Source organism: Mustela erminea, chromosome 14, assembly GCF_009829155.1.
Source record: "Mustela erminea isolate mMusErm1 chromosome 14, mMusErm1.Pri, whole genome shotgun sequence".
Classification (NCBI taxonomy): domain Eukaryota; kingdom Metazoa; phylum Chordata; class Mammalia; order Carnivora; family Mustelidae; genus Mustela; species Mustela erminea.
In genome coordinates, this window is record NC_045627.1 from 1349231 (window position 1) to 1377010 (window position 27780).

At 52.3% G+C, this 27780-nt stretch overlaps 1 protein-coding gene and 1 pseudogene across 2 annotated transcripts in view; one reads left to right on the plus strand and one right to left on the minus strand.

Moving 5' to 3' along the window:
* Positions 1-27780, plus strand: part of GALNT2 (polypeptide N-acetylgalactosaminyltransferase 2) — a 177490-nt gene that overhangs the window by 133849 nt on the left and 15861 nt on the right. For both annotated transcript variants that reach the window (XM_032311942.1, XM_032311941.1), the window contains exons 4-11: positions 8912-9010; positions 9276-9343; positions 9584-9649; positions 12755-12876; positions 15360-15447; positions 18900-18987; positions 20178-20281; positions 24569-24695. In XM_032311942.1, coding sequence (XP_032167833.1) covers positions 8912-9010; positions 9276-9343; positions 9584-9649; positions 12755-12876; positions 15360-15447; positions 18900-18987; positions 20178-20281; positions 24569-24695 — 762 coding nt within the window. The remainder of the gene's footprint in view (positions 1-8911; positions 9011-9275; positions 9344-9583; positions 9650-12754; positions 12877-15359; positions 15448-18899; positions 18988-20177; positions 20282-24568; positions 24696-27780) is intronic.
* Positions 17143-17270, minus strand: LOC116573832 (annotated as a pseudogene).

Sequence of the window (27780 nt, forward strand, 5' to 3'; positions counted from 1 at the left end):
CAAAGGACACTGGCATCTTGAGTGACGCGTATGTGCCCAGCAGGTGCCCGCATCCAGTTTGGCTGCAGCCTGGCAGGTGCCCGGCTAGACCGCTTGTGTGGGAAATGGCAGCTCCTGGGGCTCCACTGTGTCAGGCCTCCGGAACACATGCGGACAACAGACCCGCCGTTTTTATCCCCATTGAAATGGAAACCACGCAAGCATATCTGTGGGTGAGCACAAGGGGGCCAGCGTACATTCGGGGCCTCTCTGGGGTCACCTGCTGGTCAGAGCCTTCGTCCCAGTGTCCCGTGTGTTAACGTCTCCTGCTCACACATCTCCCAACACAGGCAGCGAGCGAAGGGGCTGGGAAGTGACAAAACCGCTTGAATCTATTTAGAGGTTTTTGAAACATCCAGCCTCGGTCTCCCGGTCGGTCTCACCCAGCCAGCAGGTGTGCGTGGAGGCTGGCACACCGTCAGGGGCTTGGTGTGCAGGATACGGCGGTCCGCGCAGCCCTGGGGCTCCTCCCTCCACGGTTCAGTCTCCCCGGGACCGTGGAGTGTGCTTTGACAGAGGATGGAGACGTGCCACGTCCCTCTTTCCTGGAGTTAAAAAGCAAGTCGTGACACCTCAGGCCACTTCTCCCCATCTCACCCCGCCCTCCTCTTGGTTGAGGACAGAACCACCTCTGTTTCTGCCTCTGGAGAAGCTGGTTGGATTTGAAGCCGCACATTTGCTCCATAGGGGAACCCAGGCCCACTTTGCGACTCAAAAAGAAGGGAAAACACAACCGGGAAAAACCTCAACAGCAGAAAGAAGGACATAATGCAGGGAAAGAAACATCTAATGAGCTAGAAAAACACAAAGTAGAGAGGATTATATAAAGCTTGATCTTCAAAAAATAGAGATCTCCAAGAATACTGATTAACTGAAATAAAAACCATGATTAAATAGTATTAGGGGAAAAAAGCACAGACATTACTCCAGATCCAGTAGAGCTCGGAAAGACCATAAGAAAATTGTAAGTACACTTTTATGCAAATAGATGCGACAGAATTATGTGGAATGGATATTTTTTTTAGGAACGTGGAAATTGAAAATTACCAGAATCACTCAAGAAATAAAAAGTAGGAATAAATACAAGCCACGAAAGAATGTTTTGACAATAAAAAATTTGCCTCCCCTGTGTAAAACACAGGCTGGTTTAAAGAACAGGAAAAGAGGGTGCCTGGGTGGCTCAGTGGGTTAAGCCGCTGCCTTTGGCTCAGGTCATGATCCCAGTGTTCTGGGATCGAGTCCCACTTTCGGCTCCTTACCCAGCGGGGAGCCTGCTTCTCTCTCTGCCTCTCCCTACCACTTTGCCTGCTTGTGCACTCTCTCTCTCTCTCTGACAAATAAATAAAATCTTAAAAAAATAAAAACAACAACAAAAAAAAAACAGGAAAAGAGGGAAATCTACCCCATTTGTTTCACAAGGTCGGGAGTACCTTGCTGTGCAATTGGAAGAGGAAGGCATAAGAACAGAAACTCGGAGACCAATCATGGATATGGTTGTAGATTCAAAAGATGTCAACCAAATACTCACAAATCTAATACAGCTCTACTTAAGAATAAAAATCACAGAGTTTATTTTAGGACTACAAGTACGAGCAGTGGAAACTTTTTTTTTCTTTTTTTTTTTTAATTTTATTTATTTATTTGACAGAGATCACAAGTAGGCAGAGAGGCAGAAAGAGAGAGAGGAAGGGAAGCAGGCTGCTCTCTGCTGAGCAGAGAGCCCGATGCAGGGACTGAGGACCCTGAGACCATGACCCTAGCCGAAGGCAGAGGCTTAACCCACTGAGCCACCCAGGCGCCCCTGGAAACTGTTTTAATACAATTTACCTTCTCAGTGGATTAAAGAAGAAAAGCTAGGGGCGCCTGAATGAGTCCATTGGCTGAGTGTCAGACTCTCAGTTTCAGGTCAGGTCACGATCCAGCCGCCCACTGGACTCTCCGCTCAGCATGGAGCCTGCTTGGGATTCTCTGTCTCTCTCCCCCTCTTCTCCTCCCCCTACTTGCACACATGCCTATGTTCTCTCTCTCTCTCTCAAATAAATAAAATATTTTATAAAAACAAAGAAGAAAAGCTATATGACCACCTTAATAGATGGAAGGAGAAAAAAAAATCAGTAAAATTTAGCACTTACGAGGGAATTTCCTTAACCTGATTAAAGGTATCGATAAAACATCCTCAGTAACATTATGCTTAATGACGAACATTACTCACATGGACCTTGAAGATGGGATGGAGGCAGGGATGTTCTCTACTCCTGTTTTTTGAAATCGCGTATCATGCCGCAGGCCATCACCTGCACCTTATTAAGACAGGAAATGTGATACAGGTAAGAAATGGAAAGAAAAGGACAAAATTCGGATGAACTGATCCCATAGAAAATCCACAAGAACCTACAAACTGTCAGAACAAAGAAGGGAGCCCAGTGAGGTCCAGCATCCATCTACAGAGACAAGCAGCAACATTGTCCAATTAGGAAACAGGACGGCAGACCCCAGTCTTTAGAATGTAGTTAGGAATAAAGGCAATGCAAACTTTACTGGAGAAAATTAGAAAAGTACAAAACACTAACGAAGAAGGGGGTGCCTGGCTGACTCCTAATCTCGGATCCTGAGTTCGAGCCCTACACTGGGTTGTAGACATTGCTTAAAAAAAACAAAACAAAACAAAACAAAAGCAAGCCAAAAAAACATACTTGGAGGTCCCCAAAATACTCTACTCGCTATTACAAAGACATGAATTCTCTTCAAATTAACGTGGGAATTGAGTACAATGTCATACAGTGCTTTTCTCGGGAAACCTCAAGAGCTGATCTTTAAATTCAAAAGGAAAGGCCCACAGCCTCAAAGAGCAAATAAAAGTCTTGAAGAACGAACACGTGGTTGTGGGCAGCCTCCCTTGTCAGACGTGAGGACTTACTTCCTGATAAGGCAGCGTGGCATGAATACAGGGCTGCTCGAGTAGGAGCAGAGCAGAAGTGGAACCAGAAATAGAAGCCTGCACATAAAAAATGCCATGTGACAAGCAGTGACATTACGATTCCAGGAGGAAGTAATGAGCTGTTAAGTAGTGCCGAGACAATAGATCACCCGTGTAGGAAAGATGAGACGCCTTCATCCTGCCGTTCAAGGGAGCACATGTGAGTAGGCGGAGAACGTAAATGTGGAAAGTATTTGTAAGAGTTAAAACATCTGGAAGAACATCAACATGCGTACATCGGTGACCTCGGGCCGCCAGAACATTTCCCGAGGGCCACAGTTTGAAAAGCCAACTTAAAACATACGTTTGACAGAAGACGTCACGAACAAAACCAAAGGATCTGCCACAGGCTTGGAAAAGAGTGTTACGGGGCATCCGGTGGACGAGGATGATGTCCAGAATATACAAATAGCTGTCATCAAGTAATAGTGAGGTGAAACCCTAAATCGAGAAGGTAGACCAAAACTATGAGCAGGCAGTTAACGGAAGAAACCCTCCACCAGCCTCGACACGTACGGAAGGATGGGAGGCCGCTAGTGACTGGAGAAATGGGAATCGGAGTCCTGAGCTACTCATTTCATACCAGTCAGCCTGACAAGATGAAAGCACGCCATCCGGACCGAGGTGGGGGCGGTGAGACTGTGGAGCAAGACGAACTTGTCCTTGAGGGAAGGAGTGAAGCCACTAACAGCCACGTGAGAGTGCGGTCCGGCTCTCTCGTGCCCAGTTGACGAGGGACGCCATCTACAACAGCAGTCCCACCTGGGGTAGACAGTGCGGAGAAGCTTTCTCACGCACGGGAAGAGACAGTGTCTGCTGCCACAACATCCCTGATGGAGAGACGCTGGCGAGCCGCCGAGTGGGGCCGGGCCGTGCTGCGTGCCTGCTGTGGGAGGCTCCAGCGGGGACCGTGCGGTCAGTGGAGCGACGCAGATCAAACCGGGCGTGTTCCCAAAAGGTGCACAAAACAAGTCACCGGGCAGTGTCACCCGTATAAATTTCAAATATACACAAAACAAGACTGTGTATTATTTATGAATATGGACGTGCATAGACAATTGAAAACATAACGTAGGGATAATGGCAGGACCAAATTCAGGAGGGTGATTACCCCTGGAGAAAACGGGGTTGGAGGTGCGGAGGACACAAAGGGACTGAACTACTACCTGTCACATGCCAATGTTGTAGAATAGGTTTTGGGTTTTTTTGGTTTGGGGTTTTTTTTTTGTTTTTTTGGTTTTTTTTTTCAAATTTATTGATTCATTGCGGTGGGTTGGGGGGCAGTGGGAGAGGATCTCAAGCAGACTCCATGCTGAGTATAGAGCCTGACGCGGCTCAATCTCACGACCCTGAGATCATGACCTGAGATGAAATCAGGAGTCAGAAGCTCAGACTGAGCCACCCCGGTGCCCCGTACAATATCAGAGAACGGTGAGCGGAAGGTGCATGGCTGGGCGTGTGGCACTCTCTAGGCTGCGTGTCTGAAATGGACCTCACGCATACGTACACTGACGGTGATGGTGCAGAGGCTGTCTGGGCCGAAGCAGGCCGGCTGCCTCTCTTCCCAGGAGGCCGCGGGGGCCTCGTCACCGTGGTGACTGTATCGTGGTCCAAGACTTGACCCTTAGCTTTGCAAACCCAGAAACTTCCACTTTTTGCTTGTTTATTCACTTTCCTTTGTTTTATTGTCAGCAAACCAAAGCTAGATTTGTCTCTCAGGTGCAGACTCCAACTGAATTCGCAGACTGAGTCAACCCAGAACAGCAACTTAATAATTTATAAAGAGGAACACATAGGACAGCACTCAGAACTCTGAAATCCCATGGCCCTGCCTGAGCCTGGTGGTGGTCCTCCCTGAGCTGGTCCACAGGAAGCAGAGGCACAGCTGGAGGGTGGGTTGTGGGTGCACAGTGAGAAGTGTCCGCTGCAGAAACAAACATCCAAGGTTTCTGTGGCCAGCAGATTTCCTCCGGCTCAGGACTCCAGCCTGTTATCAGAATACAGGCTGTGTGTTATGTTCAGGGTCGTGGGGTCTACACATCCCCCTTTTGGGACTGGCCAGAAGTGCCCCGTGGGCTTCACAGAGGGGCTGGGCAACTCTGAGCACCCGGAGACCAGACAATGGCTTGACATGGTTGGAAACATTGCTTGTTTATCTTTTAAGGTGTGTCTCTTCCATCCTAGAAATCAGTCTTTAGGCTAACATAGAGTCATGCTTAATTACTAATTTAATTACTAAATTAATTGCTATTCAGCCAACTTGCTCAGTATTTTCCTTACAAAATCTGAGTTGGACAGACATATCAGGGAGATGGAGCATGTTAGCCCACCGTTTCTTCTTTCCTGTCCCCCTGAGTTTGGCCACCATCCCTGCCTCACTAAGTGCGGCTCTGTACCTTATAGACGTCTCGGAACTCTCTCTCGCTTATTGAAGCCTCCTCCTCTGCCCCATTCTCTTCCATCCGCTGAGCTTTTCCTGCAGCCCTAGGAACCCTTCTTCCCCTGAGTGACCATGCTGTCCTCCCCCAGATCGCCACGTGCGTTAGTCTGTCTCACGCCTGTCACACTGGCCTCAACGGCAAGTTCACAGGGAAGACTCCATGCTGACCGCCACATGCCGATGGCCGGCACCAATGGTACACAACCACCACATGTGCATTACACCCCTGAGTTAGAATTACAGTGGCCTTCTTTTTCATACATTTTTATTTGATTTTTCCAACAACCGTGCAAGATTATGAGAGCCATCTTTGCAGATGACACAGTTGGTAACCAAGGCTACCATAGGCCCTTTGCGGAAATACCGGACCAGCCGGGATTGTGGGGAGCAGTGGCATACTGGGGGGCAGGAGAGCAGAAAACACGCATGATTCAACTCCTGCATTCCCAAACAGAGCCCCTAGCTTCCCCGTGCATTGGGGGGTGCATTCGAAGCAATGCCCGGGGTTCTTTGATCTACTTTGTGTTCAACCCCAAATACAACCCCCACGTCAGAACGATCTGCCCCGGAGACAAATTCATTCTTCAGAAGGGCTCAGGAGCACGTGGGCATGGAGATCTTTAAAGTTTGCATTTTACCGGCTCAGAAGTCACCCGAATGACCACTCTAGTACCAGACCCGTGGACACTCTGGCGACCTTGCATCCCCAGCATGTGACCCAGGGCCCCGTCGTGCATCCCCGGGTACCCACGGCTTCCACCTCCTTTCGGCGGCAAACCCGTCCCACCACGGGCTTGCAGGGAGCTGCGGTCTGTCCCCGACTTCCCGGGAGAGCTCCAGCCTGAACATCCCCAGCAGCCGAGTCCCCCGAGGAGCTGCTGTATGGGGCCTTGTTTCACTCGCTCTGCAGTAGTGAAGACAGCTTGGCACGGCTGGGAGTCTTTAAAGGCGAGATTTATTCCATTTCTTTTTAAAGAAATTCTGCGCTCCCCCTTCCCCCTTCTCTTGGCTCTGCGTGAGGAGTTGGGATCTGAATCCATACGCGTCCGTGCGCACATACCCTCGCAGCCGTGGGGTGTAAGATACTTCTCCGTCGCTGCTCGTTATCCCTTTTGCCTTAAAGAACGGGATGCCTCCTGGCTGCCAAGTCCTAGCAGAACTTGGAGCCTTATGAATATGCAGGGGAGTTTTCATCAAACGATGTGGAAGCAGCAGCCCTTTGTGTTCTGGAAAAAACGTTCCCAGGGCCCCCCTGAGACTTCCCAGCACTCGCAGAGCACGAGGCTTCCCGTGGAGAAGAGGAAGCCGAGAGGGTAGGGCATGATTGGATCGATGAAGTGGACGACGCCTCGAGGAGCAAAGGTGCTTCCCTGGTTTAGTCCCCCCATGCCCCGGCGGCCCGTGCTCAGGGAGCCGGGGTGCACCTGGCCTGCCCCGCTCAGCGCTGCGCACTGGACTGCGTGGCCCCTCACCGCGGAGGGCATCACTCTTCTCATGCATGACAGATTGCGTTGGGGGAAGGACTGCCGTCAGGAATGTGTTCACAGCTGAACCTTGCACATCCTCCCTTAATCCAACAATTGGCTAATTCTGAAAATGGAAAGAAAAGGAGTGACAGTAAAACTAGCCTATCTGTCTCCTTGTCATTAAAGACGTGGCTGCCGGGAGCCATAATGAGGTACCATATCAATTCCAGAATGCGTTTTTGTCCCCCGGACGGCAGTGACGGGTAGATGATGCGGTTTTCTCATGATTAATGACAGTCGGGCTATCCAGATAACCAGAATAAACAAAAGAGGTCCATCTTGTGATTCTGACCTAATTGCTTCTTAATTGCCTGGCTTTTCTTGCTTTTTTTGAGAATGTGCTCCTCTGAAGTCGTTTTCCCAGTCAGGAGGGAAAATGAGTGTCTCATTTTCCTCTCAGATGTCCTCGTTTGTGTGGAACTGCTGACCGTTGTCCGTGAGCCACTCGCGCGGCCACTTTAGTCCCTAACTGCGTAAATGCTTTTAGCCGTGGCTGAGCTCCAAAGGTGACTCTTTAAAGAAATCTTTGCGCTCTTCCCACCGATTTGCCATTCAAGATAGACGCCTTTAATTCTGGAAGCGGATCCCTCACAGCGGTGGTAAGCTGCATTAAGGGCTAACAGGTAAAACAGGGTTTTCAAAGTGTCTTGGCGCCGTGGAAGGCTTCCAGCGGCCTCAGTGCTGGTGGCAGCGAGCATCCCTGTGTGAGGGCAGGACCGCCTGCAGGTGCCAGAGGCCAGCATGGCCAGACCTCCTTGTGGGTGCCACAGACAGCTCCCACCCTGCTGCAGGCTCACAGCAAAAATCTCTCACTCTTCCCACCCTGACTACAAAAACACGGAGAACGGTTTCCCTCGGGGCAAAGATGCTTGACGGTCTCCCCAGCCTTTTTTCCAAGCAGGTGCCACCATTTTGGAAACTCTCCGAATGCACTGAAACCCCAAGTTGATGGCTGCCCAGTGGTCCTGACAGGCGGTGAGCCTGCCGCAGAGTTACCGCTCCGTGTCCGGCACCATCCCCGCCCCGCCGGCATGTTCTCCGGGTCAATGGAGCCCACCTCAGAGGGTCCCCTAGGAAGGTCTCTGCTGAGGTGGAGCCCCCTTCCTGGGTCATTCTGCCTCTGGTGTGGGATACTCTAGCGTCTTCAGCCTCCGGCTGGCAGAGTCCTGTTTTTCAAAAGAGCCATTCCGTGTCCTCACAGTCTTGCGTCTGTTTGTGGAGAACAGACTGGATAGATGCCTTGCGTTGTTCTGCCCGTAGTTTCTCCCCAGCTCCCCCGGATCCGCTTTGCAGTCCTGGGGTTCCTTCGGCTCCTTAAATGAAGGGTGAGAGCAGGCAGGCTCAGGAGCCCCCGTGCCCTCACCCTGCCCCAGCCTGGCAGGGTGACAGACGTGTGTCCCTGCTGCCTTGGTAGAAGGGTAGGAGGAGAGTGGTCAGCGGGGCAGTGGCAGGTTCCACACACAGCTTTGCCAAGAACCCCAGAAGCCCCGTGTGCTGCTGAAGAAACGAGAAAAGAACATCAACCCGCAGTTGGTTCCAGCCCTCAGAAATACCCACTGCGGATTGTGAAAAGCACATCTCTGAGGTGTATCTGTATGTGAGAATAAGTGGGACTTCACTGTTTTAAAACACGCTTCTTTTTTTTTTTCAGCGTTAGAAAGATGTTCTCAATATGTTACTTTCCGCCGAAATCATCTTTTAAAATGTAACTCCGGTTGTGTTTTCCTGTTTCCTTATGTCCCTTGTCACTTCCTCTCAGAACAGGCCGGTCCCTCCTACGGATCACCAGCTCGTCCGAATATGTCCGCCGTGGCCGTTCGGGCTGCCTGTGCTCCCCAGAACCTTCCCGAGGCCAGGCCGTGCTCCCCAGAACCTTCCCGAGGCCGGACCAGGTTCTTGTTCAGGGAATGATCTTTGCTCTTCCCTCAGGTGTCAGCGGAAGCAGTGGCGTGTGGACCTGCCGGCCACCAGCGTGGTGATCACCTTCCACAATGAAGCCAGGTCGGCCTTGCTGAGGACCGTGGTCAGGTGAGGGCTGGAGAGGCCCCCCCACCCCACCATTGCCTGCCTGCTGCACCGTATGGGAGGTGTTCCCTGGGAGGGGTGCTGGACAGGGCCCCACGGCCCCAGCTGTCTGGGGTTGGGGGATGGGGGGAGACAGGCAGGTCACCTGACCACAGCATGAGCAGTGGCTGGTGGCTTCTCCACCCAGGGTCTGGGACCAGCATGTGAGAATTCCCCACCCCAAATGATACTCGTTAAAGACCTCCAATCTTTATGTTTGTTTCCTCAGTGTGCTTAAGAAAAGCCCACCCCACCTCATAAAAGAGATCATCTTGGTGGATGACTACAGCAATGACCGTAAGTACCAGGTTGGCTTCCTCCTCCATGCCCGGCCGGACTTCTGAACGCCAGCTTCCCTTAGCGTGGCTGCTAGTGACGCATTTCCCGAGACAGCCAGAGATCAGGGCCTGCAAAAGAAGGAGTGCCTCTTTGATGCCCCAGGAGAGTCTCTGCCCACAGATGACCGAGATTCACGATACTTGAGTGCAAAGCCCTTGTAAATGGGGTACCACATGTTTCGCTTCTCTCTTTCCCTAGCTGAAGACGGGGCCCTCTTGGGGAAAATTGAGAAGGTACGAGTTCTCAGAAATGATCGGCGAGAAGGTAAGACTCTTTTCTTAATTCCGTACCAAGACTGTTGAATTCTGACTTTTCCCGAACCCGGCAACGACTTAAAGAAATATTTCAGCTCAAAGAACAATTAACTTTCCAGTCTTTTTGTCTGTCTCTCTGAACCAGCGCCTCTTGGGAGCCTCTCCCGGCAAAGCCTAGGGAGGATGTTCAAAGCTTAATTGAAATTGTTTGTATACTAGAGCAGGAGTTCAAATTACATTTTTATTTATGTATTTGGGAAATTGGCTCCTCTCTTCCTTTTACCATCGAGGAAGGCTTATCAGTCCCTGGAGTAGTAGAGTTTAGAAGAAAAACAAAGATTTAGTAATGAGAAGTTTAATGACTCCATGCTCCAGGCATCTGATAAAATAAGGGGTTCGAGTTTGACAGCCCGCTGGAGGTGCGGCATCCCGAGAAGGAAGCTAGCGCTGCAATTACATGCTTATTGGATTTTGCAAATACCAGCTTCAAAACCTGCTGTCAGTCTTATCTGCCGGAGTTGGGCTCATCAGTCGACTTTATTGGCAGTTACAAGAGAGACTCCAAAGGGGAGGTATTACTTTGAAGTGTCTGGAAAGGAGACTAAAATCGCAGGGTAATGACCATCCCGTGCATCCGTGCTGTCGGAGGGCACGGCGGCTGGATTCTAGACTCCACCGTAGTCCGGACACAGATGCTTTAAAACAGGCCATTTTCGTTATTTGAGAAGGACTCTGTTGATTCTGCAGTGGTGGTGCTTGCGATCCCTGATCAATATGCACTATTTCTTCTGGTCCCCTGGACAGTCCAACAGTCAGTTCGTCTTAGCCCGAATTTCATCCGTGTTAAAGTGACTGAGCCTGTTAGGACCACGCCATCAGCACCGTATTTTAACCAACGAAGGTCATCAGTCCAGATGTTCAGGATATGTAAACAAGGGGACCAGCTTGCTCCGAAGCCAGCTCCGTTTGCTGGACTCCCCATCCGTCTCCCAAGCTTAGAATAAGCCCAAACCTTGAGATCAGACTGAAAGTCTTGCCTTACGTTTGCTTCCACACAAACCGTGTTATAACTTTTTGAATTTAAGCCCGAAGTGTTTGCTAGCACAGGGGGGAAGAAAAGAAGAGGTGGAAAAGAGAGAAATTATTTTTCATGTCGGCATTTAATCCCTGACCGATCACTGGCTAGCCTCGTCAGGGAGTGCCATTAGCCTCCGAAATGGGTCCTTCTCCGTGCTTTAACTCAGCATCTTCATTTGGGTGAGAGCCCGCATTGACACTGTTTCGGAACAGGGCGAGGAGGGGCCACCGGGGGAAGCAGAGGGTGGGACACTGTTCGAAACAAATGAGTGTGCGACGGGTGAGCGAGAACACGCACACACACTAATGTCTACGTGTGCTTGGCTGCTGGTGTGTACGTGGTGTGTATCCCATATATTTGAACGTACAGACGGGTCCCTACGGTACTGCTGCTGGATGAGAGAGAAAATCAGTCATATAAAATACTATGGCAGCGAAGGAATGGCTTAGCTTTAGTCAGTGCCGAGGGTTGTAGTGATTCTTCATCTTGCTGTTTATTAGAATCAGCTGAGGAACTTCAGAGATGACCTTGGCGCGCAGGACTCCTGTGCCAAAGTCTGCGTCCCTGGGGTAGTCACCAGCTGAACCCTCCGATGGTTCCCTTTCACCCACTGCTTGGGGTCTCCCCTGTGCCTGAGGATCCGGCGGTCAGCCGAGGATTTGTGGGGAGGTGCTCTGCCAGCCCGGGGGCTGCCCTCCTTTCCGGGATCTCCTTCCGTTTCCGGCCACTCTGGAGACCCCCGACTCTGTCCTCTGACACCACAACCCAAAAAGATGGTGTTGCGGTGGGTCATGGAGTAACCTTGCGGGAAACGCCACCAGCACAGGCCCTCCACTTCACGTGATTCTCTCCTTCTAAGGGTTGAGCCCCATCCAGTCTGACTGCTTCTGCCTGCTCCCTGGCCCTTTCCAGTACGAGAAGCCTCATCTCTTTTCCCTCCCGTGGCACGCAGCTCTGTAAGAAACATGGAAAACCCATTTTGACTACAGTGTACGAAGCAACTGAAAACACTGGCCCTCCCCCAGGGGATACCAGAAACCACGGGTCATACGGACCCTCTTTAGACTGTTTCTTAGGCACCGTAAGAGACGAACAACAGTAATGGTAAAATAGGACAGTCACAGCAGTATACTACAGAAAAGTTAGGTGAATGTGGTCCCTCTCAAAATACCTGATCCTACAGCACTCACCCTTCTCGTGCTGACGGGATGATAAAATGCCCATGTGATGAGGCAAAGTGACGTGTGTGACAGAGACATAGTGACATAGCGTCAGGCTACGGCTTGACACTTGGCCTTCTGAGGAGACATCAAAAGGAGGGTCATCTGCTTCTAGACTACAGTTAACCATGGATAACTGACACCGTGTTATCCACGTGGAATCACAGGCAAGGCAGGGGCCATCTGGGGCCCGGCATCCACGGCAAAAGCCACTGATGATGACCGCCCTACCCTGTGACGCAGACAGCACTTGTGCTAAGACTTCGCATGATCGGAAAAAAACTGCATTAGGCACAGTCACAAGTATATAAGTGGTATTAATTTGACTGATATGGAACCAATTTTGTTTAAAAGCCAGTCACCGGGGGTTCGTCCCAGGTGCTGTTGGGCTGCGCGAGGTCATAGGAAGACAAAGATACTTGCAGCTCTGCTCTCACTGCGTTACCGCCCCCGACATCGGCCCCTTCAGCCCCTGGAAGTGTCTGAGTAACACCTTCCATGGCCCAGTGAATTATAAAACCCTGTGGCTGTGTCAGGGGAAAATAGTTGTAAAAGTCCCACACCCAAGTGGCTCGATGGAGGACAGCTCATTGCATAAAGGCCTGTCTCAGAGGGCAGGCGTTCTGAGAGGGTCGTGCTCCCGGGCGCCCAGTTCACTTCGGAGGAGGAAGTGCCGGCAGTTCTGTCCCAGCATGGATCCTCCCGCCCCGGTTCGCAGGGGCCCGCAGAGCCACATGGGGTGTCCACGCGGGGGGCTGGAGGACACCGCGGCCTTTTTCTCAGATACCCTGACGCGCTTTTGAAATCCCTTCCGCAGGCCTGATGCGCTCACGGGTCCGGGGGGCCGACGCGGCCCAGGCCAAGGTGCTGACATTCCTGGACAGCCACTGCGAGTGCAACGAGCACTGGCTGGAGCCCCTCCTGGAGAGGGTGGCCGAGGTGAGGCGCGGGGCTTGCGCTGCGGTTTGCCTTGATGCCAGAGAGGGGAAAAGTCCGCGCTTGGGCATCTGTTCAGAGAGCGTTTTACTCACCGTGGGAATCTGTGGCTGGGGAGGAAAGCACCTGGCAGGCGGGGGACAAGGATCAGCAGAAGCTGGTGAGAGCCTGACTCGTTTGATGCCTTTTCTTTCCTTTCGGAGGACCTTCCTCCCCTGCCTGCCGCTTTGTAGCCAACCCTCGGAGCGCAGACCAGCGCCGGGCCTCCAGCAGGTGCAAGCCGGGCGTTGGCTGCCTGAGCCCTGAGGGCCAGGGTATGTGTCTCCTGCCTGCTGCTCGCTGAGAAACCCAGCCTGTGGGCTTGCAGTGGGACGGGGGCCCGCAACCACCCCATTGACCCTTTGAGGCTGTCAGGGTGACCCGTGGCTTGTTCTGTGAACCTCTGTCTCTAGAAACATCGCCAGTGGTATTCCTTTTGGCCTGTTGCCATGTCTCTTGCCTTTTACTTCTTCTGCTGCCTTTCTTTCCTCCCGACTGAGAAAGTGTTTCTTAGGAAAGTGAAGAAGCAAACTTAATGAAAGTACTAGAGAAATAGGAAATGCACAAGTCATACCTTTTGCAAGTCAAGCATGACGAGGATGTAGCCGACGGATAGTAAGTCATGAGATACTAACTAACCACCAGCTACTAGTAATTACGATGCGATGGTAGTGTGGCTCTGTGCACTCATAGTAACAGTACAGTATTCAGACCTCTTTACTAACCACACGTTAGACACGTTACCTATTACCTGGGATCTGGCTCTTACCCCCATTTGACACAAGAGGGACTGGGGATCCAGGGAACTTGAATTACACATCCAAAATTCTTACAGGAGGCAGAGCCAAGAAGGCAAAGCTGGTCCTAGCCCATCCCACACTGAGCCCTCTGGCACGTCACACCCACCCAGCTGAAGGAGGAACCCCCTGGAAACCCCACCCTCCTGTAGCCCCCCACCCAACCTCTCCCAGGTCGGTCTTCACAGCACAAGGCTGTTCCCCGGGTGGCAGAGGACACAGAAGCCACAGCCAAGATGCTAGCATGTGCGGAGACCCCATACCTCCACGGCGGGGACCGTCACAAGCCTTTCCAGTACCCTCTCCCCAAGTAAGGATGGAAGGAGTGGAAAATTATAAAGCTCACTAAGTCCTGTCCTATCAGAAGTCAAAACAAAAGAAATGGACGTAAAAGCCGAGCACAGTGTGTTCTTCAACTCCCATCCCTAGGCCCAGGCGGACCCGAGCGAGAAAGATTGGACTGTCCATGCCTAGGGCCTGCACGGGGGTTTCTACCCCGTAAACTTGCCCCTGGGGCTAGTGAAACTTGAGACTCTTCTTCCATCTTCCCCTGACGTGTTCTGTTGCTAGCTCTGCAGATTCTGTTACTCGTTGTTTCTCATAGTCTTTCTTATGGTGAACACAGGTTCTATAAGCGGCTGGAGGAAAGCATTTACTCTTTTGTTAACAAGCCACGTGGGGCAGGGCCTCTCACCAGCGTCAAGCATCTGATTATCTTATTTTTTTTTTAAGATTTTATTTATTTATTTCACAAACAGAGATCACAAGTTAAACAGAGATCACAAGTTGGCAGAGAGGCAGGCTGGGTGGAGGGAAGCAGGCTCCCTGCTGAGCAGAGAGCCCAGCGCGGGGGTTGATCCCAGGATCCTGGGATCATGACCTGAGCCGAAGGCAGAGGCTTAACCCACTGAGCCACCCAGGCGCCCCAAGCATCTGATCTTAAACAGGGCAGGAAAGTTGAAAGACCGTATGTTCCCAGACCACCAGAGTAATGACTGTGGCAGAAAGAAATGCCTCCATCTAAGGGGGTATATGTTTTGTCAGGTGGACTCACAGGTGAGATGTGCTTTGAATCTGGGATTCTTGAGTTTCCTTGGGTTACCTTCAGCCATAGCCATATCCATGTGCTCCCCACCACACACACACAGACGGGTTCCCAGCATCGTTGTGTGGCTCCCTCCGCCGAGAGTCCTTTCTCAGCACTGACTGCAGCTCATAGAATAGGACGCTTAAGGACAGCTGAGCTTAGATTCTGTCGGAAGGAGAGTAGCCCTGTGCCTGGAATTTTGGGTGCCTGGGGAAGCAGAAGAGAATGCGGGGGACACACGGGGGCAGTCCTGGCCATCAGCCTAGGCAGCAAATGCCGGAGGTGTCCCATGGCCACAGCTGTCTGCTAGCAGGGAGCGATTCTCTCTGCCTGCTCCCTGTTGACGTCACTTGGCCCAGAACAGACCCCGTCTGTGACGGCAGAGGGTGGGTTTCGGGGGATGGGGAGCCCCAGCGCCCCCGCCTGCCTGGAGTGGCAGGTGGTGGGAGGGGTGGCAGGTGTCCCTGACGCTGCCGGACGCCGATGCCTGCCCCTGGTGGGGCGGGATGCTTTGTTTAGTTTGTGATACTGACCCCCGCCTCTGTTGTTGATTTGTTTTTCAGGACAGGACGCGGGTAGTGTCCCCTATCATTGATGTCATTAATATGGACAACTTCCAGTACGTGGGGGCGTCCGCTGACTTGAAAGGCGGTAGGTGCCACTCCAGGTCCAGCCTGCCTTGCCTTGGCTGTCCACACGACGGCTGGTGACTGCTCCCGCTCAGTGTCACAAGTACAGTGATGCCGCGTGCTCACCTCCAGTGCACTTGCTGCAAGCACAGACGGTCTCCATGCCCGACAAGTAGACTTTCACAAATAGAGGAAAATGGCCTTCTTTCCCTTAAAGAACTTCCTGCACTTCCTGTTCTCCTCTTATCTCTTTGACCTTCTGTGGCTGTGACGACATGTGGGGCTTAGTACACAGTTCGGGTGTCATTTTTAATCAGAGAAGATGAAGTTTTCCCAAGTCAGAGGCTGGGCCGAGGCGTCACCCGAGCTGACAGGCGGTCTGTGCTGAGCATCACAGAGCTCGGGGTTTGCAGAGGGGAAGGGCTGGGCTCGCCTTTGCCTCCTCTCTGACCCCGGCGCCCCTGACAGCCTGCGTCTCCCTAGTGGCAAAGCCAGGTCACCACCAGCTCCCGGCGACCACCCCTACCCACTCGTCATCCCTGCACCCGGCTGGCTGTGGACGCCTCCTCCCCACCTTGCCGACCCCCCACATCCTGCTTCGAGGGGCCACACCGGCTTCCTGTCAGTCCCCACAGCCTCCAGATGTGCACCTTTACGCCCCCCAACCCAGGCCCCTTGAGTCACTTGTCTCACGTGCTCCGCCTTCTCAAAAACCATCAGAGGCCCCAAAGAACGTCTGCTCACATGGGCAGTATGTGTCAGCACTTGCCGTATTAGGGAGTAAAGCCAAGGAATTGTTAAAACACAAGACGCTGCAAGTGCCATGTCCTCTTGTCCACCAGAGAACCGACACCACGCGTTGTGTAGCTTCTGGAAAACCCCATCATGCGCTTTTGAAGGCAGGGCGTGAACAAGGCATGCGAGGTCTTAGTGTAAATATCAAAGTAGCTTTGGTGGGACGGACCCATGAGGGGACCAGCCTGGAGAAGCCCTGAGCTCACGCCGCACTTCGTGGTGCTGAGAGGGGTGCGGGGACCACATTGGCCCCCTCGAAGGAACTGGTCCCGTGGTGTCTGGCTCTTACAAGTTGTCCTTGTGTCCCTGGGGCTGGGGGGCTGGCGGGGCCCAGCGGTGAAGGCTCTGTGCTCTGAAACCCCACTGGTGGGCAGCCACGCCTCTCAGAACGCAGCTAAGAGCCAAGAGGGCGGCAAAGACGGCTCAGGGCAGCTGAAAGAGAGATCAAAGCCTTCGCCTTCTGTTGGTGTAATCTGTTCACTATTGATTCCTTATACCTGAGATCCGTGGTTTCTTTCCTAGCCGTCCAGCACCCCGGTTTCTTTATGTGAAGCAAGGGGCTGCTTTTCCCACCACTAACACTTTGAGCTGATTAGAGAAGGACGGACGGACGGTAGTCACACAGACACACAGACACATAGTCTAGCATCAAAAATAGAAGACCATAAGACTATAAAACTGGGCATGACCTCAGAAAACAGAGTGCTGAGACACTCAGGGAGACCCTGACCTGCCATGTCACTGAGGGCTGGCCAGGTCACTTCCGGGCCTCAGCATGCCCATCTGAGCAGTGGGGGGATAGGAGCGCCAGCCACAGAGGGTAGTGGAGGGATGAGAGTGGCCAGCGTGAGGTCAGCGACGTGCGTGAGCAGCTCCCCCATCCCGAGGCAGCAGAACAGGGCGGTCGTGGTTGGGGGACACTCCTTACATCAGGACCCATAACATTCAGAAAAGATTCTTGCAAATGGTGAGAAGCTTTGGGATTTTAATTAGCAATAATCACGCCTCGGATAAACCTCATTGGCTATGATACTGCCACTGCGCAAAGCTGAAGCTTTGGGGTTTTAAAGAGGACTGATCCCTAGTTATCAAGAAAGCAGTGTTCAGAATGTTTTCTTCCCTGAGGATTTAGAAGAGCTGAGATTTGACGGCTCTCTTTTCCCTTAGCAGCTGCTTATTTGAGAGCCGGTGCAGGGACATAGATGCCCTGGGGTGGTGGCGGGGAGGGGGAGGAGGGGGACAGTGCAGTCCTCCTGCTGGGTCAGAAGAAGAGGAGGTACAGATTTACTCCAGGAGCATTTTCTCAAATCTCTTTAGGAAGAAGAATCAAGGATGATGTTTTTAGCAGATCCTCAAAACCTAATAAAGTTTGTCTCTTTGGACCAAATTAATAAAGTAACAGTGATCATTCAAAAAATGCAGATAACATTATGTCAACAGGCCCACTGAGGCCTTTGCATTGTCTGTTCATACACAGGCAGGACGCTTGTTGTTTCCCTGGTTAAAGCAGGCCTTCTGCCTCAGGGAGAGCCGAGCTCTTCAGGAAAAGCCTGTGTGGGGCCTGCCTCAGTTTCCCCTCTGTGCTGCTGTCCCTGCCACCTGGGCCCCCAACAGCTCACTGCCTCTTTGCTAGCCTGCTGCACTTGGCAGTGACAGCCGGGAGACCTTTTTAGTCCCATGCACTTGGTTGGGCCATAAAGGATCCTGTGTGGGTCCCGGAGACGTTCCAGCCAACGTCTCCCAGCCTGCCCTGTTCGGGCTGCAGACGCGGGGGCTGGCAGGGCAGAGGAACATCGACCTCAGAACAAACTGAAGTCCAGACTTAGGCACTGCTCAAGTCATGCCTACCAGCGGAAAGCCTGGCAGCACAGAGCTCAAGGTCCAATGGCCCTGGAGTAGTTAGGTTTGGCCGTCAGACCTTTGGAAATGCAGTGAGCCATCTGTTACCAAGAGTGGTCTCCTCGTGCGTCCCGAGAGCATCAAGTGGGGTGGACTGGCTCGATGCGGGGTGCCTTCTGCATAAGGGCGTACCCGACAGCTTGGGCCAGGGGCCCACGGATGTCAGAACCACGTCCAGGTACTCGGCCTAGGATCTGCTGCCCCGAGGTGCCTGTGGATTCAAAGGGTGAATGAGGACAGCTGCCGTCTTAGAAATCACAGCCTGCTTCCCACTTTGCCACTTCCTTTGGCTCGTTTTCACCTAAAAGGGTCCCCTCTGCCACCTCGCCCCCTATGGTATAGTGGCAGTCAAGGGTATCCTGAGGGGGCTGAGTTGGCTGCCCAGGGAACCTGTGCTTTCGTCCCTCCCCCGGGTACTTTCACCGGGGATAGGATAGGAGGCGTGGTGGCAGACTTGAGTTTGCTCCCTCCTCAGCAGCTCTCTGTTCCCTGTCAGAGAGATTCTCAGGCATTTTACTGTAGGAAAGGCTGACCCACATTTTCCGTTGGGGGTGAGCTTTTTCGGGAAGGAGTCGGTGTGCGCACCCCCCCCGACCGCTGGACCCCTCCCCCCCCCCGCTGCTACTTTAGCGGTGGTGCTTTTACTTCATTGTTTTGCTACATGTGGTTTTCAGTGAGTCCAGTCCGAGTATCAAATACGTCTGAGCCGTGAGGGACAGAGCTGCCAGGAGCGCACTCCGTTCTCGCCAGCACCCTTACGTTTTGTTTCTTTTCCGGCAGGTTTTGACTGGAACTTGGTCTTCAAATGGGATTACATGACCCCAGAGCAGAGGAGATCCCGGCAGGGGAACCCTGTCGCCCCCATAAAGTAAGTGCCAGGCATCCCTTGGGGTGCCCCTCCCAGGTAGACCCTGGCTCTGGCCCCGGGTTTCCTAGAGACGTGGTTTGGCTCTTCATCTTCCTGCCCGTCGGCGACACCGTTTCCCCTGTCCTGGCTCCAGGAAGAGTTTCTGCCCCCGGGTCATAGACTAAAGTACCATGAGTTTTCCTCAGACGGAGCCCATAGATGAACTATATGAGGCAGATCTACGAGTTCTGGGCATTCTCTCATGTTTGTACAGTAGAACGGTTTCCAGCAGAACGGGCTCTTCAAGTTGAACTCGGGGACCAGGGAAAAGGGCAGGGCCGGGAGAGCGTGATTCCCCCCTGCTGCCCTAACTGGTCCACTGCCTTCCTGGGCTACCTCTGCTTGCCTGCTGGCCCATCGAGGAGAGCGCTTGGAGCCATTAACAGCCGGCTTTCAGGTCCTCAGGCCATGTCCTGCTGAGGAATTCAGGCTGGGAGTTAGGAGTCAATCCTCTGTGGCTGGGCATGAATGTGGGGTGTCTCTTCAGGCTAGGCTCACAGTTAAGTGGCAGCAGTGCCACAGACTTCTGCCACTGACTTCCAACACTGACTCCGGCACTGACTTCTGGCAGTGGCCACCCACACTGGTCACCGGCACCAACAACACAGTGTGCTCTAGACCACCAGCACTCGACACTGAGTTCTCAGGGCATCTGGGGGATGGAAGTGGGGGCTCAGTTGACTCCCTCCCAGGCTGAGGAGACACAAAGGTGGTGGGTCCCAGCTGACAGGAGGAACGGGCTCCAGGATGAGGAGGAGGATGGCTGACGTCAAGCATTTCCCAAGTGTGCTAAGAGCTTATGTGCATTGTTTTTGGTAATCCTCTAAGGAAACTGAGGCACAGAAAAGCCAAGTACCTGCTTAGGGCCGCTTGTCAGGGAGTGCCCCCAGCTCCAACAGTCACTCTCCCAGAGGGGACACTGTCCAGCCCCTTGCACTGTGGGAGTGTCCGAACAGGGCAGGGGGGAGGCATTAGAAGTCAGCAGTGGAAAAGCAGAGTGAGGGCATCCTGAGCTCTGAACAGGGCGCCATGGCTGCGCCGTGGTTTTTAAAGTTAGCTCATAGAACTGACCTTGGCATTAAAATGCAGGAGCTCTAACCTTGACCTCTGGCCTGTCCCCCTCTTCCCTTCTACCTTCTCTGCCTTTCCAGAACCCCTATGATTGCCGGCGGGCTCTTCGTGATGGACAAACTCTACTTCGAGGAGCTCGGGAAGTATGACATGATGATGGACGTGTGGGGAGGAGAGAACCTGGGTACGTGAGAGCCTGGGTCTGCACTTTCCTGTTCTGAGGAAACCAGGGCTTTTTCCTGCCCAACAAGGGCATCGAAATGAGAAGTGGAAGCTTTGAAGAGGCTGTTAGGCCAGAGCTGGCGGTGTGCAGGGAGCCAGTTGGGAAAAGAACCACAGAACTGTAAAGGCCTACACTGTTCCCTGCTCGGTGTCAACCCCCAAACAAGTATAAATAGCATCCCTTCCACCATGGTGTCTGGGGTTGGGCGTTAAATCCGTCACCCTCAACTAGAGCACAGGATGCTAGAAGACAGGCACTGTCCTTGAAGGGAAAGGCAGACTCGATAACATCCTCTGGATCCAAGCGTTCGGACGCAAGCTTCCAAACACGGGGAAGCATTACCGGCCGTGGGCTCCATGTTCAAGCCACGTGGGGTGGGAAGCCAGCCCGGGCCGGCCTCGTAGGGTAGACGGCACAGTGACGCTGGGAGTCCCGTCGTGCCGAGAGGCCGTGGCATTTAAGCCCTTCTTGACTGTTTTCTGAGTGATTCTAAATTGGTTGATTTTTTTTTGTTTTCATTTTTAATAACCCATGCCAATCAGCCTTAGGGACGTTTAGGGACGATGAAATTTTGTAGACTTCGGTCTACATTACTAGCCGCATCATATTTATCGCGGTAAGATAAAAAGACTCTTATTTTGTTCTATTGTTGGTTTAGGGTTTTCTGCCGGGGTTCTGAGCAGAGTCTCGCCAGCCACTGATGCTGTTGAATCAATCACCCCAGCCCTGGGTGGGCGTGCCCTGGGAGAGAGTGGGCAAGGACAAGCAGGGAAACATGATGTCACTGTCATTTTTAGTACTTCTACCTGTATCAGAAACTTGGATTTTTTGTTTGTTTGTTTAAAAGAAAAATCTAGACTAGCCTCTTATTTTTCTCTGTTTTATGATGTTAAAGTTGGTGATAACATCTCCACTGTGGAAAATTTGTCTGCCGTTGTTTGATATTGAAACCTTCTCTAGGCTCAGTAAGTACCCTGGGACAAAGGACCGTGCGTCCAACTCCTTTTATTTAACGACACGTTGACAGGCAGGGAGGACTTGTATTAAAGTCGTTTGAGCATGAAAAGCTTCAGAAGAATTATTAACCTTCTGAGGAGAATTCTGAATCACCCTTGCTCCGCACACATCTCCCCATGCCCTGTGGGGGCCCGGCCAGCCAGGACCCCAGTAGTAGTAGCCAGGACCTCCCAGTAGGACAGCACATCACTTGGGTGACCATCTCCTGAAGCCGCTGTGTGGTTTTCCAAAATGTGTGCTGTTAGCCGAAAGCATGGATTCGGCACATGAGGTGACAGCCAGCTTTGTGTCACAGGGTGATTAGTGTTGATTGAAGCATCAAAGGGGACATCTTAATCTTAATCATCTTAAATGACCTGGTTTGTTTGGTGGTGGTGGTGGTTTGGTTTTCTATTCATGCAGCTGTTCTATAAGAGAGGCTCCCCAGAAGGACTTGAGGGGACTGGGGTCAGGGTGGGGTGGGGTGGGGCGGGGCAGGAGGGGCTGAAGCACCCCTTCCTGGGCCCCGTCTGGTACCTTCCCTCCCCTTGCCTGGCTCGATAAAGCCGCTCCGCTCCCCACTGTCTTCAGAGGTCAGCAGGCGCATGGGTTTCAGCAACAGGAGTCCCCGTCTGAGTCTTTCTTTCTGAAACCGCTCCGACTCCGTTCTCTGAGCGCCGGGTACACACTGGCAGTGTCCAGCCTGTGTGACCTGCGCGGGCGTGAGTCAGGAGAGATGGAGTGCAGGGGTGCGGGAGTGACATCCAAAACCTTCTCCAAGCACACCCTCTGCCCCACCAAAAGGAAGCACCGCAGCTTCCGCTTTTCCAGCTGGTCAGACAGCCTCTGTAAGCAGTTAAAAAGAAAAAGAATCGGATCCCGAGCCCCTGGGAGATGTAGGGCTCAGGCTCCTTGGGCATGTTTGTCCTCTGTGCGTGTCCCCGCAGCTTTGGGATAGAGGCTGTTTTCGGCTTCTGGTACACCCGCTCATCTGATGCTTTCTTGGTTCTTTTTTTCTTTCTTTCTTTCTTTCTTTTTTTTTTTTTTTTTTTTTTTTGATTAGAGGATGGCTGACACACAGTATTACAGTTTCATCAGTGTCAGGTGCACAGCATAGAGATTTCTGACAACCCCATATACTTCCTTTCATGAAGGACCAGGGTCTTGCCTAAGATCCCAGAGCTGGTCGTTAGCAAAGGCCAAGATGCCTAATTCAGAATCTACCAAGTTCTCTTGAGGAGCCATTCCCTACATTGTAGCGACCCCAAGTTCAAGTGAAATCAGAGCTGAACGTAGTCATCGTGCGTGGTCTTCAAAATCCCCCGCCCAGATCCCTGAGTGGACCCCGCTCCTTTCAGGGCTTCCCCTACAGCAGCCACAGGACCTTCCTCCCCGCACCCCAATTTTGAATGTTCCGGTTAGACAAACATACGTTTAATTTCATGTCCTGAAATACAGAGAACTTCTTATTCAAAGTGTTATTGGACACGAAGAAAGAAAAGTCAGAAGCCCTTCATTGCAGAGGCTGGGGTGGCCATGCCCCTGCGTTTCTCAAGGCTGCGAAGGGATTGGTTCCAAAAGGCCCGGAACGGCAGCCTGGGTCACTTGTTTCCAGCCACTGGGGTGTTTCCTCTACGTCAGCTGTGCAGTCTGGGCACCTGCTGCCGCAGACGAGGCCTGGCCTAGAGGATTTCCCAAGCACCTCACTCGGGGTCTATTGTAGTCCCCCGACCCCTGACCTCTTAGTACGCACAGCAACGTGCCTGTCTCCTGAGGGCAGTGTGCTGAGAAGTCTCAGATGACTACTGGTTCTGTGGATTCCGTCTGGCCTCCTCACTGTGTTCTTGATGTCGAGGAAGCGCCTGTTCATAACAACCACGACGTTGGCTACGGCCACTCGGATGGCTGGCGATTACGTCAGGTGCCTGGTCAGCGGATGCCAGGCTGTTCCAGATGCCAGCGCATGCCGAGCTTTGTCGGAGGACAGATGCTCAGGGCGGTGAGTGTGTTGGTGTTGGCCTGAGCATCGCCAGCCCTGGGCATCTCCGTACTCCTGCGGGCGGCTTCTGTGTCCAGGCAGGTTAACCACTGGTGACTGGCTGGGGAACTCCGTGGCCAGCTTTGAGGGATCTGTGACTAACTCAAGCGTCTTTGGTCACTGCTGTAGTCCAGGAGGCACCTATGAACTCCGCAGGTGACTGGAAGCCTGCTAATAATGCACAGTAATGGATAAGCATAAATTGTGAAGCTTAAGGGAAGCATTTTTTTCTCCCAGGTAAAGAAAGCCCAGATGTACGGTAGCGCTCAGTGCATGGAAAGGAAGTTTAGAGGAAGATGGTGTGTATGGTGGCCCACTGCAGTTACGATCAAAGCTTTACCGTGTGGCCATTTCGTGCCTTTTGATGTTTACACACCTTCAGCGATCGCTTTTCTAACAGTGTATAATGAAGCAAGTGCCAATGTCATACTCCATGGTCCCAAACCAGCTAGTGAAGGATTCAGTGCAAACATTTTGTTGTTCGATACTGCGATGCTATATGGACATGTGTGGTCTTATGGCCAGGGTCCTTTATAATCAGAATAGACCAAAGATGCACATTTTTCTCAGGGTGACTCATCTGAATCTGAAAAACCATTTCCACGTGCTCACTCTCTTTTGAACTTGGAATAGAATCGTTTAGTGGAAACAAGGGATTTGGTAACATTGATCTCATTGACTTCCATAATTCAGATCTGTCCTAAAATCTATGATTGTGCCTGCCCCAGCTTAGGTAATTTGTATATTTCTCTCCTTTTTGTCTACATCATTTCACATTTCTGTCAAACAACACCGTTGTAGAGACCCCCTCCTGGTGAACCGAGTGTGAGTGTTCATTCGCTCTTTTTTGTCTCTCCAACTCTGTTGAGTTGACCGTTTGAAGTTGTACGTTTAAGGTCCCCGACTTGATGACCTGACAGACATGTACTTTGTGAGATGCTCCCTAGAGCCAAGCTGATTCCCAGATCCGCTGCACCTACTTTCCGGAGTATGACACGGAGCCGGGAGCCCGGGGTGTGTCGGATGTCTGCACCATAGAAAGTTCCAGAGTGTGTTCTGGAGGGAGTCAGCTCCCTTATTCCCACCTCCTTCAGCCGTTGAGGCCACGAGCGCCCTTCAATGGGATGGTGGCGGGCGGGCGGGCGTCAGGGCCCCACCTGGGGCGACAGCAGCCCAGGGCTCTGTCAGTCACCCTGTCTCATTCCTCCTCTCAGAGATCTCGTTCCGTGTGTGGCAGTGCGGTGGCAGCCTGGAGATCGTCCCCTGCAGTCGCGTGGGACACGTGTTCCGAAAGCAGCACCCCTACACTTTCCCGGGTGGCAGTGGCACAGTCTTCGCCCGGTAAGTGTCGTGACCAGGCCATCGGTGACCGCCACCCAGACACTTAGCCTTGGGCTGCACAGAGACAGGTGTCCTCCACCAGGATACCACATACCACGGACCAGGGTCACCGGTACGCACAGCAACGTGCCTGTCTCCTGAGGGCAGTGTGCTGAGAAGTCGCACCCTAGGACAGTCTCAGAGAGACACAGCCGCAGTGACGGAGGGCGGACGGGGCTGGGCTGGGGCGTGACTGCAGAGGGGCTATCCGGGCTGCGGGTGCCGGGCCGCGTCCTGATGGGTGGTCACTGCACCGATCTGTACACGTGGGAAAACGCACACAGCGGTGCACCCCCAAGAGCTTATGAGGAAACATGATCGTGGAGAAGACGAGCTTATTTTTTTTGTATGTATTGCCATCCAAGGAATAAGTGTGAACAGCGTGTAGGTTAAGCCGTACTGAACTCAAGCCAGAAAATCTACACAGCATGTAGATCAGATTTACGGTAGATTCTAGGTATGTCTCGGCAAGCACGAAGCTGCCAAATGAAGAGCTTTCTGAAGAAAACAGGCGAATTACCAGTCGTGGGCCCACGGCTTTTTCTAGGGAATTCTCTTCATGCTAAAGATAGAACAGCATATAAGACAGCCTGCCTGGCCTCCGGAGGGGGGAGTAGTCAGCCCGGGGTATGAGCTGAAGAAGATGATTGTAACCTCTGATAAATGCCGTGAACCAGGCAAGATGTCCTGTGGCTGAGCATGAGAGGGACGGGGACAGGTTTGCAGGGGGCCCGCAGCCAGGGGAGGAAGTGGCGCCCAGTTCAGCCCCTGCAGGACGAGCAGATCCCTCGGCGCTGAGGTCAACGTGACTTCAGAGCGGGAGGACCCCAGCGGGACTAGCGCCGAGAGAAGGAGGGCAAAGTAGACAAGCTGCTGTGTGGGTCGTGGGAAACCGGATGTTATTCTGAGGCCAGGGGAAGCTGCTGGAGGCGCCTGACCTTTGAGCAGGTACCTGAGTTCTCTGTTTTAAGCTTTAACAAGCGAGGTGACACCAGGAGGAAATGCTGGTGTGAGTGTCCCTCCCCTCCCCTGCTCTTCTAAGAGCTGTTGCGGTGGCCCAGGCCAAGGAGAGGTGGGGTAAAGAGGGAGCCAGTTCCCAGCCACCTTCCAGCAGGCAGCATTGACCATGGCCTGGCCCTGGCCAGAGACCAAGAACCAGGAATTAAGAGCGAGTCCATGACCTTCGGTCCTAGGACTTTGCTGACCTGCTGCTCCACAAACTAGGAGCACTTGAGAGAGGGTGGAAGCGAGCTGGGGAGAACAACTAGCTTATCTGTTGTGTCATATTTTAAAACTTGGATTCCAAGTACAGATCGCACAGTATACACGTATCACACAGCAGGTAGTTTCAGCGTAGAGATTCTGAGTTCTGAGAAACTTTAATGATGTCAAACAGCAAGTTACTTCTGACCAAATGGTCTTCTTTCAAATTCTGACCTTTCTCAAGTGTTGTCTGCTTTGTTACTGTTCCTTATTAGAAACAAAAGTATGTTCTTATCCAGTGAGCTCTACAAAATCAAACTATGATTAGTTTTTTTTTTTTTTTCCCAAGGACAATGCAAGATTCCCCCAAAACCTCCTGTGTAGACACATCAAATACCCAAATCACATTGGTCGCTACTAGCACATGGCGGGCTTTTAGAAAAGAATGTGTTAACACAGAGAGAATGTTGCTTTATACTCTTCTTTTTTAAAAAGCACTCTTCCTTAGATAGGAAATGTCCTCACTGTGTTTTGTGGCCCAGGAGCCTGTCCATACACTAGAGGCCTGGAGAGAAGACAGACCCAGCCTTTCTGTATTTGGGGCAGCAGAGATCTGCTGGCATTGCATGAGGCTCCACAGCCCTCTGCCTCCAAGGACTCTGCTAAAAGATAAGGAGGTAGAATCATATTATTTCTGAAGTCCCCCTCCAGTTCCAAGTTCTCTCTGATGTCCTCCGGCCTGTGGCATTTTGATTTAAGTATTTCACCATTTAAAAATTGGGCTTCAGAAATAGCTAATATTCCTATAGTATGTTGTGTGTGTCTAGCTGTTCTGAGTACCAGGCAGATATTAGCTCACATCATTCTCATAAAACCTTGTGAACTAAGTGCCATAAAGGAAACTGAGGCATAGGGAGGTTTAGTCCCGCAGTCCAAGTTCACACAGGCAGAAAGTGCCAGAGCCGTGTGGTCACGTGGGCAGTCGAGCTCCAGATTCCAAGTCATCCCCACACATTGAACTCTCTAATCCAGACCTGCAGGGGCCGCTAGTGCCAAGGTGGCTGGAACTTGTCCCTTAGGTACAGATTGAAATGGGCACCAGAACAGGTGTGGAGGCTGATCTCGTTTGTGTGGGTTAGTCAGTGAGTAAGTGATGAATGAATGAATGGAGCAGGTAGCCCCATGGGGTCTTACAGGCGCTGTTTTACCACCCCAGCTCTGCATGTGGGCACCCACACTCAGTGGGGTAAGGTGTTATGACGCACCTGCAGCTTCTTAGTTCAGTCCCTGGTGATGGTGGCCACATCCCCTAAGACCGGATGAGAGGGATCCCACTGGCGTGTTTCTCGCTGCATTTCCACTTAGCGTCCCACAAGCCCCTTAAGAGACTGGAGGGCGCTGTGTGTGAGCTTAAACACATGTGCTCATTAGAGCCCCCGGGGCGAGGGAAGGTCCCCGTCAGAACCGTAGCAAAGTGGTGCGGTTGAGCCTTAGACGTTTGGTTTTAGGGTTAGAGTTAACGGCGACACTCTATTAATATGATTGATATTAAACAGAGGAAACCAGTGTTTCAAGTTAGTTTCTTACCGGACTTTCTTCGGCTACCACCACCAAGCCGTAGAGCTGGCCCATGCGAGCCACACCTTCTCTCTGCTGCCCACTTCCTGGTGGAGCTGCTTTGCGCTGAGTATGGGAGTGGGCGGAGGGAAGCGCAAGCGAGGGGAACCAGGACACATCAAAGCGGACCCTTCTGGGGGCCCCTGTCGCCACACACCAAGAGGACTGTCGGGCATCTCATAGGTACCAAAGAAACGTTTGAATGAATGAACCGAACCCAGCATCG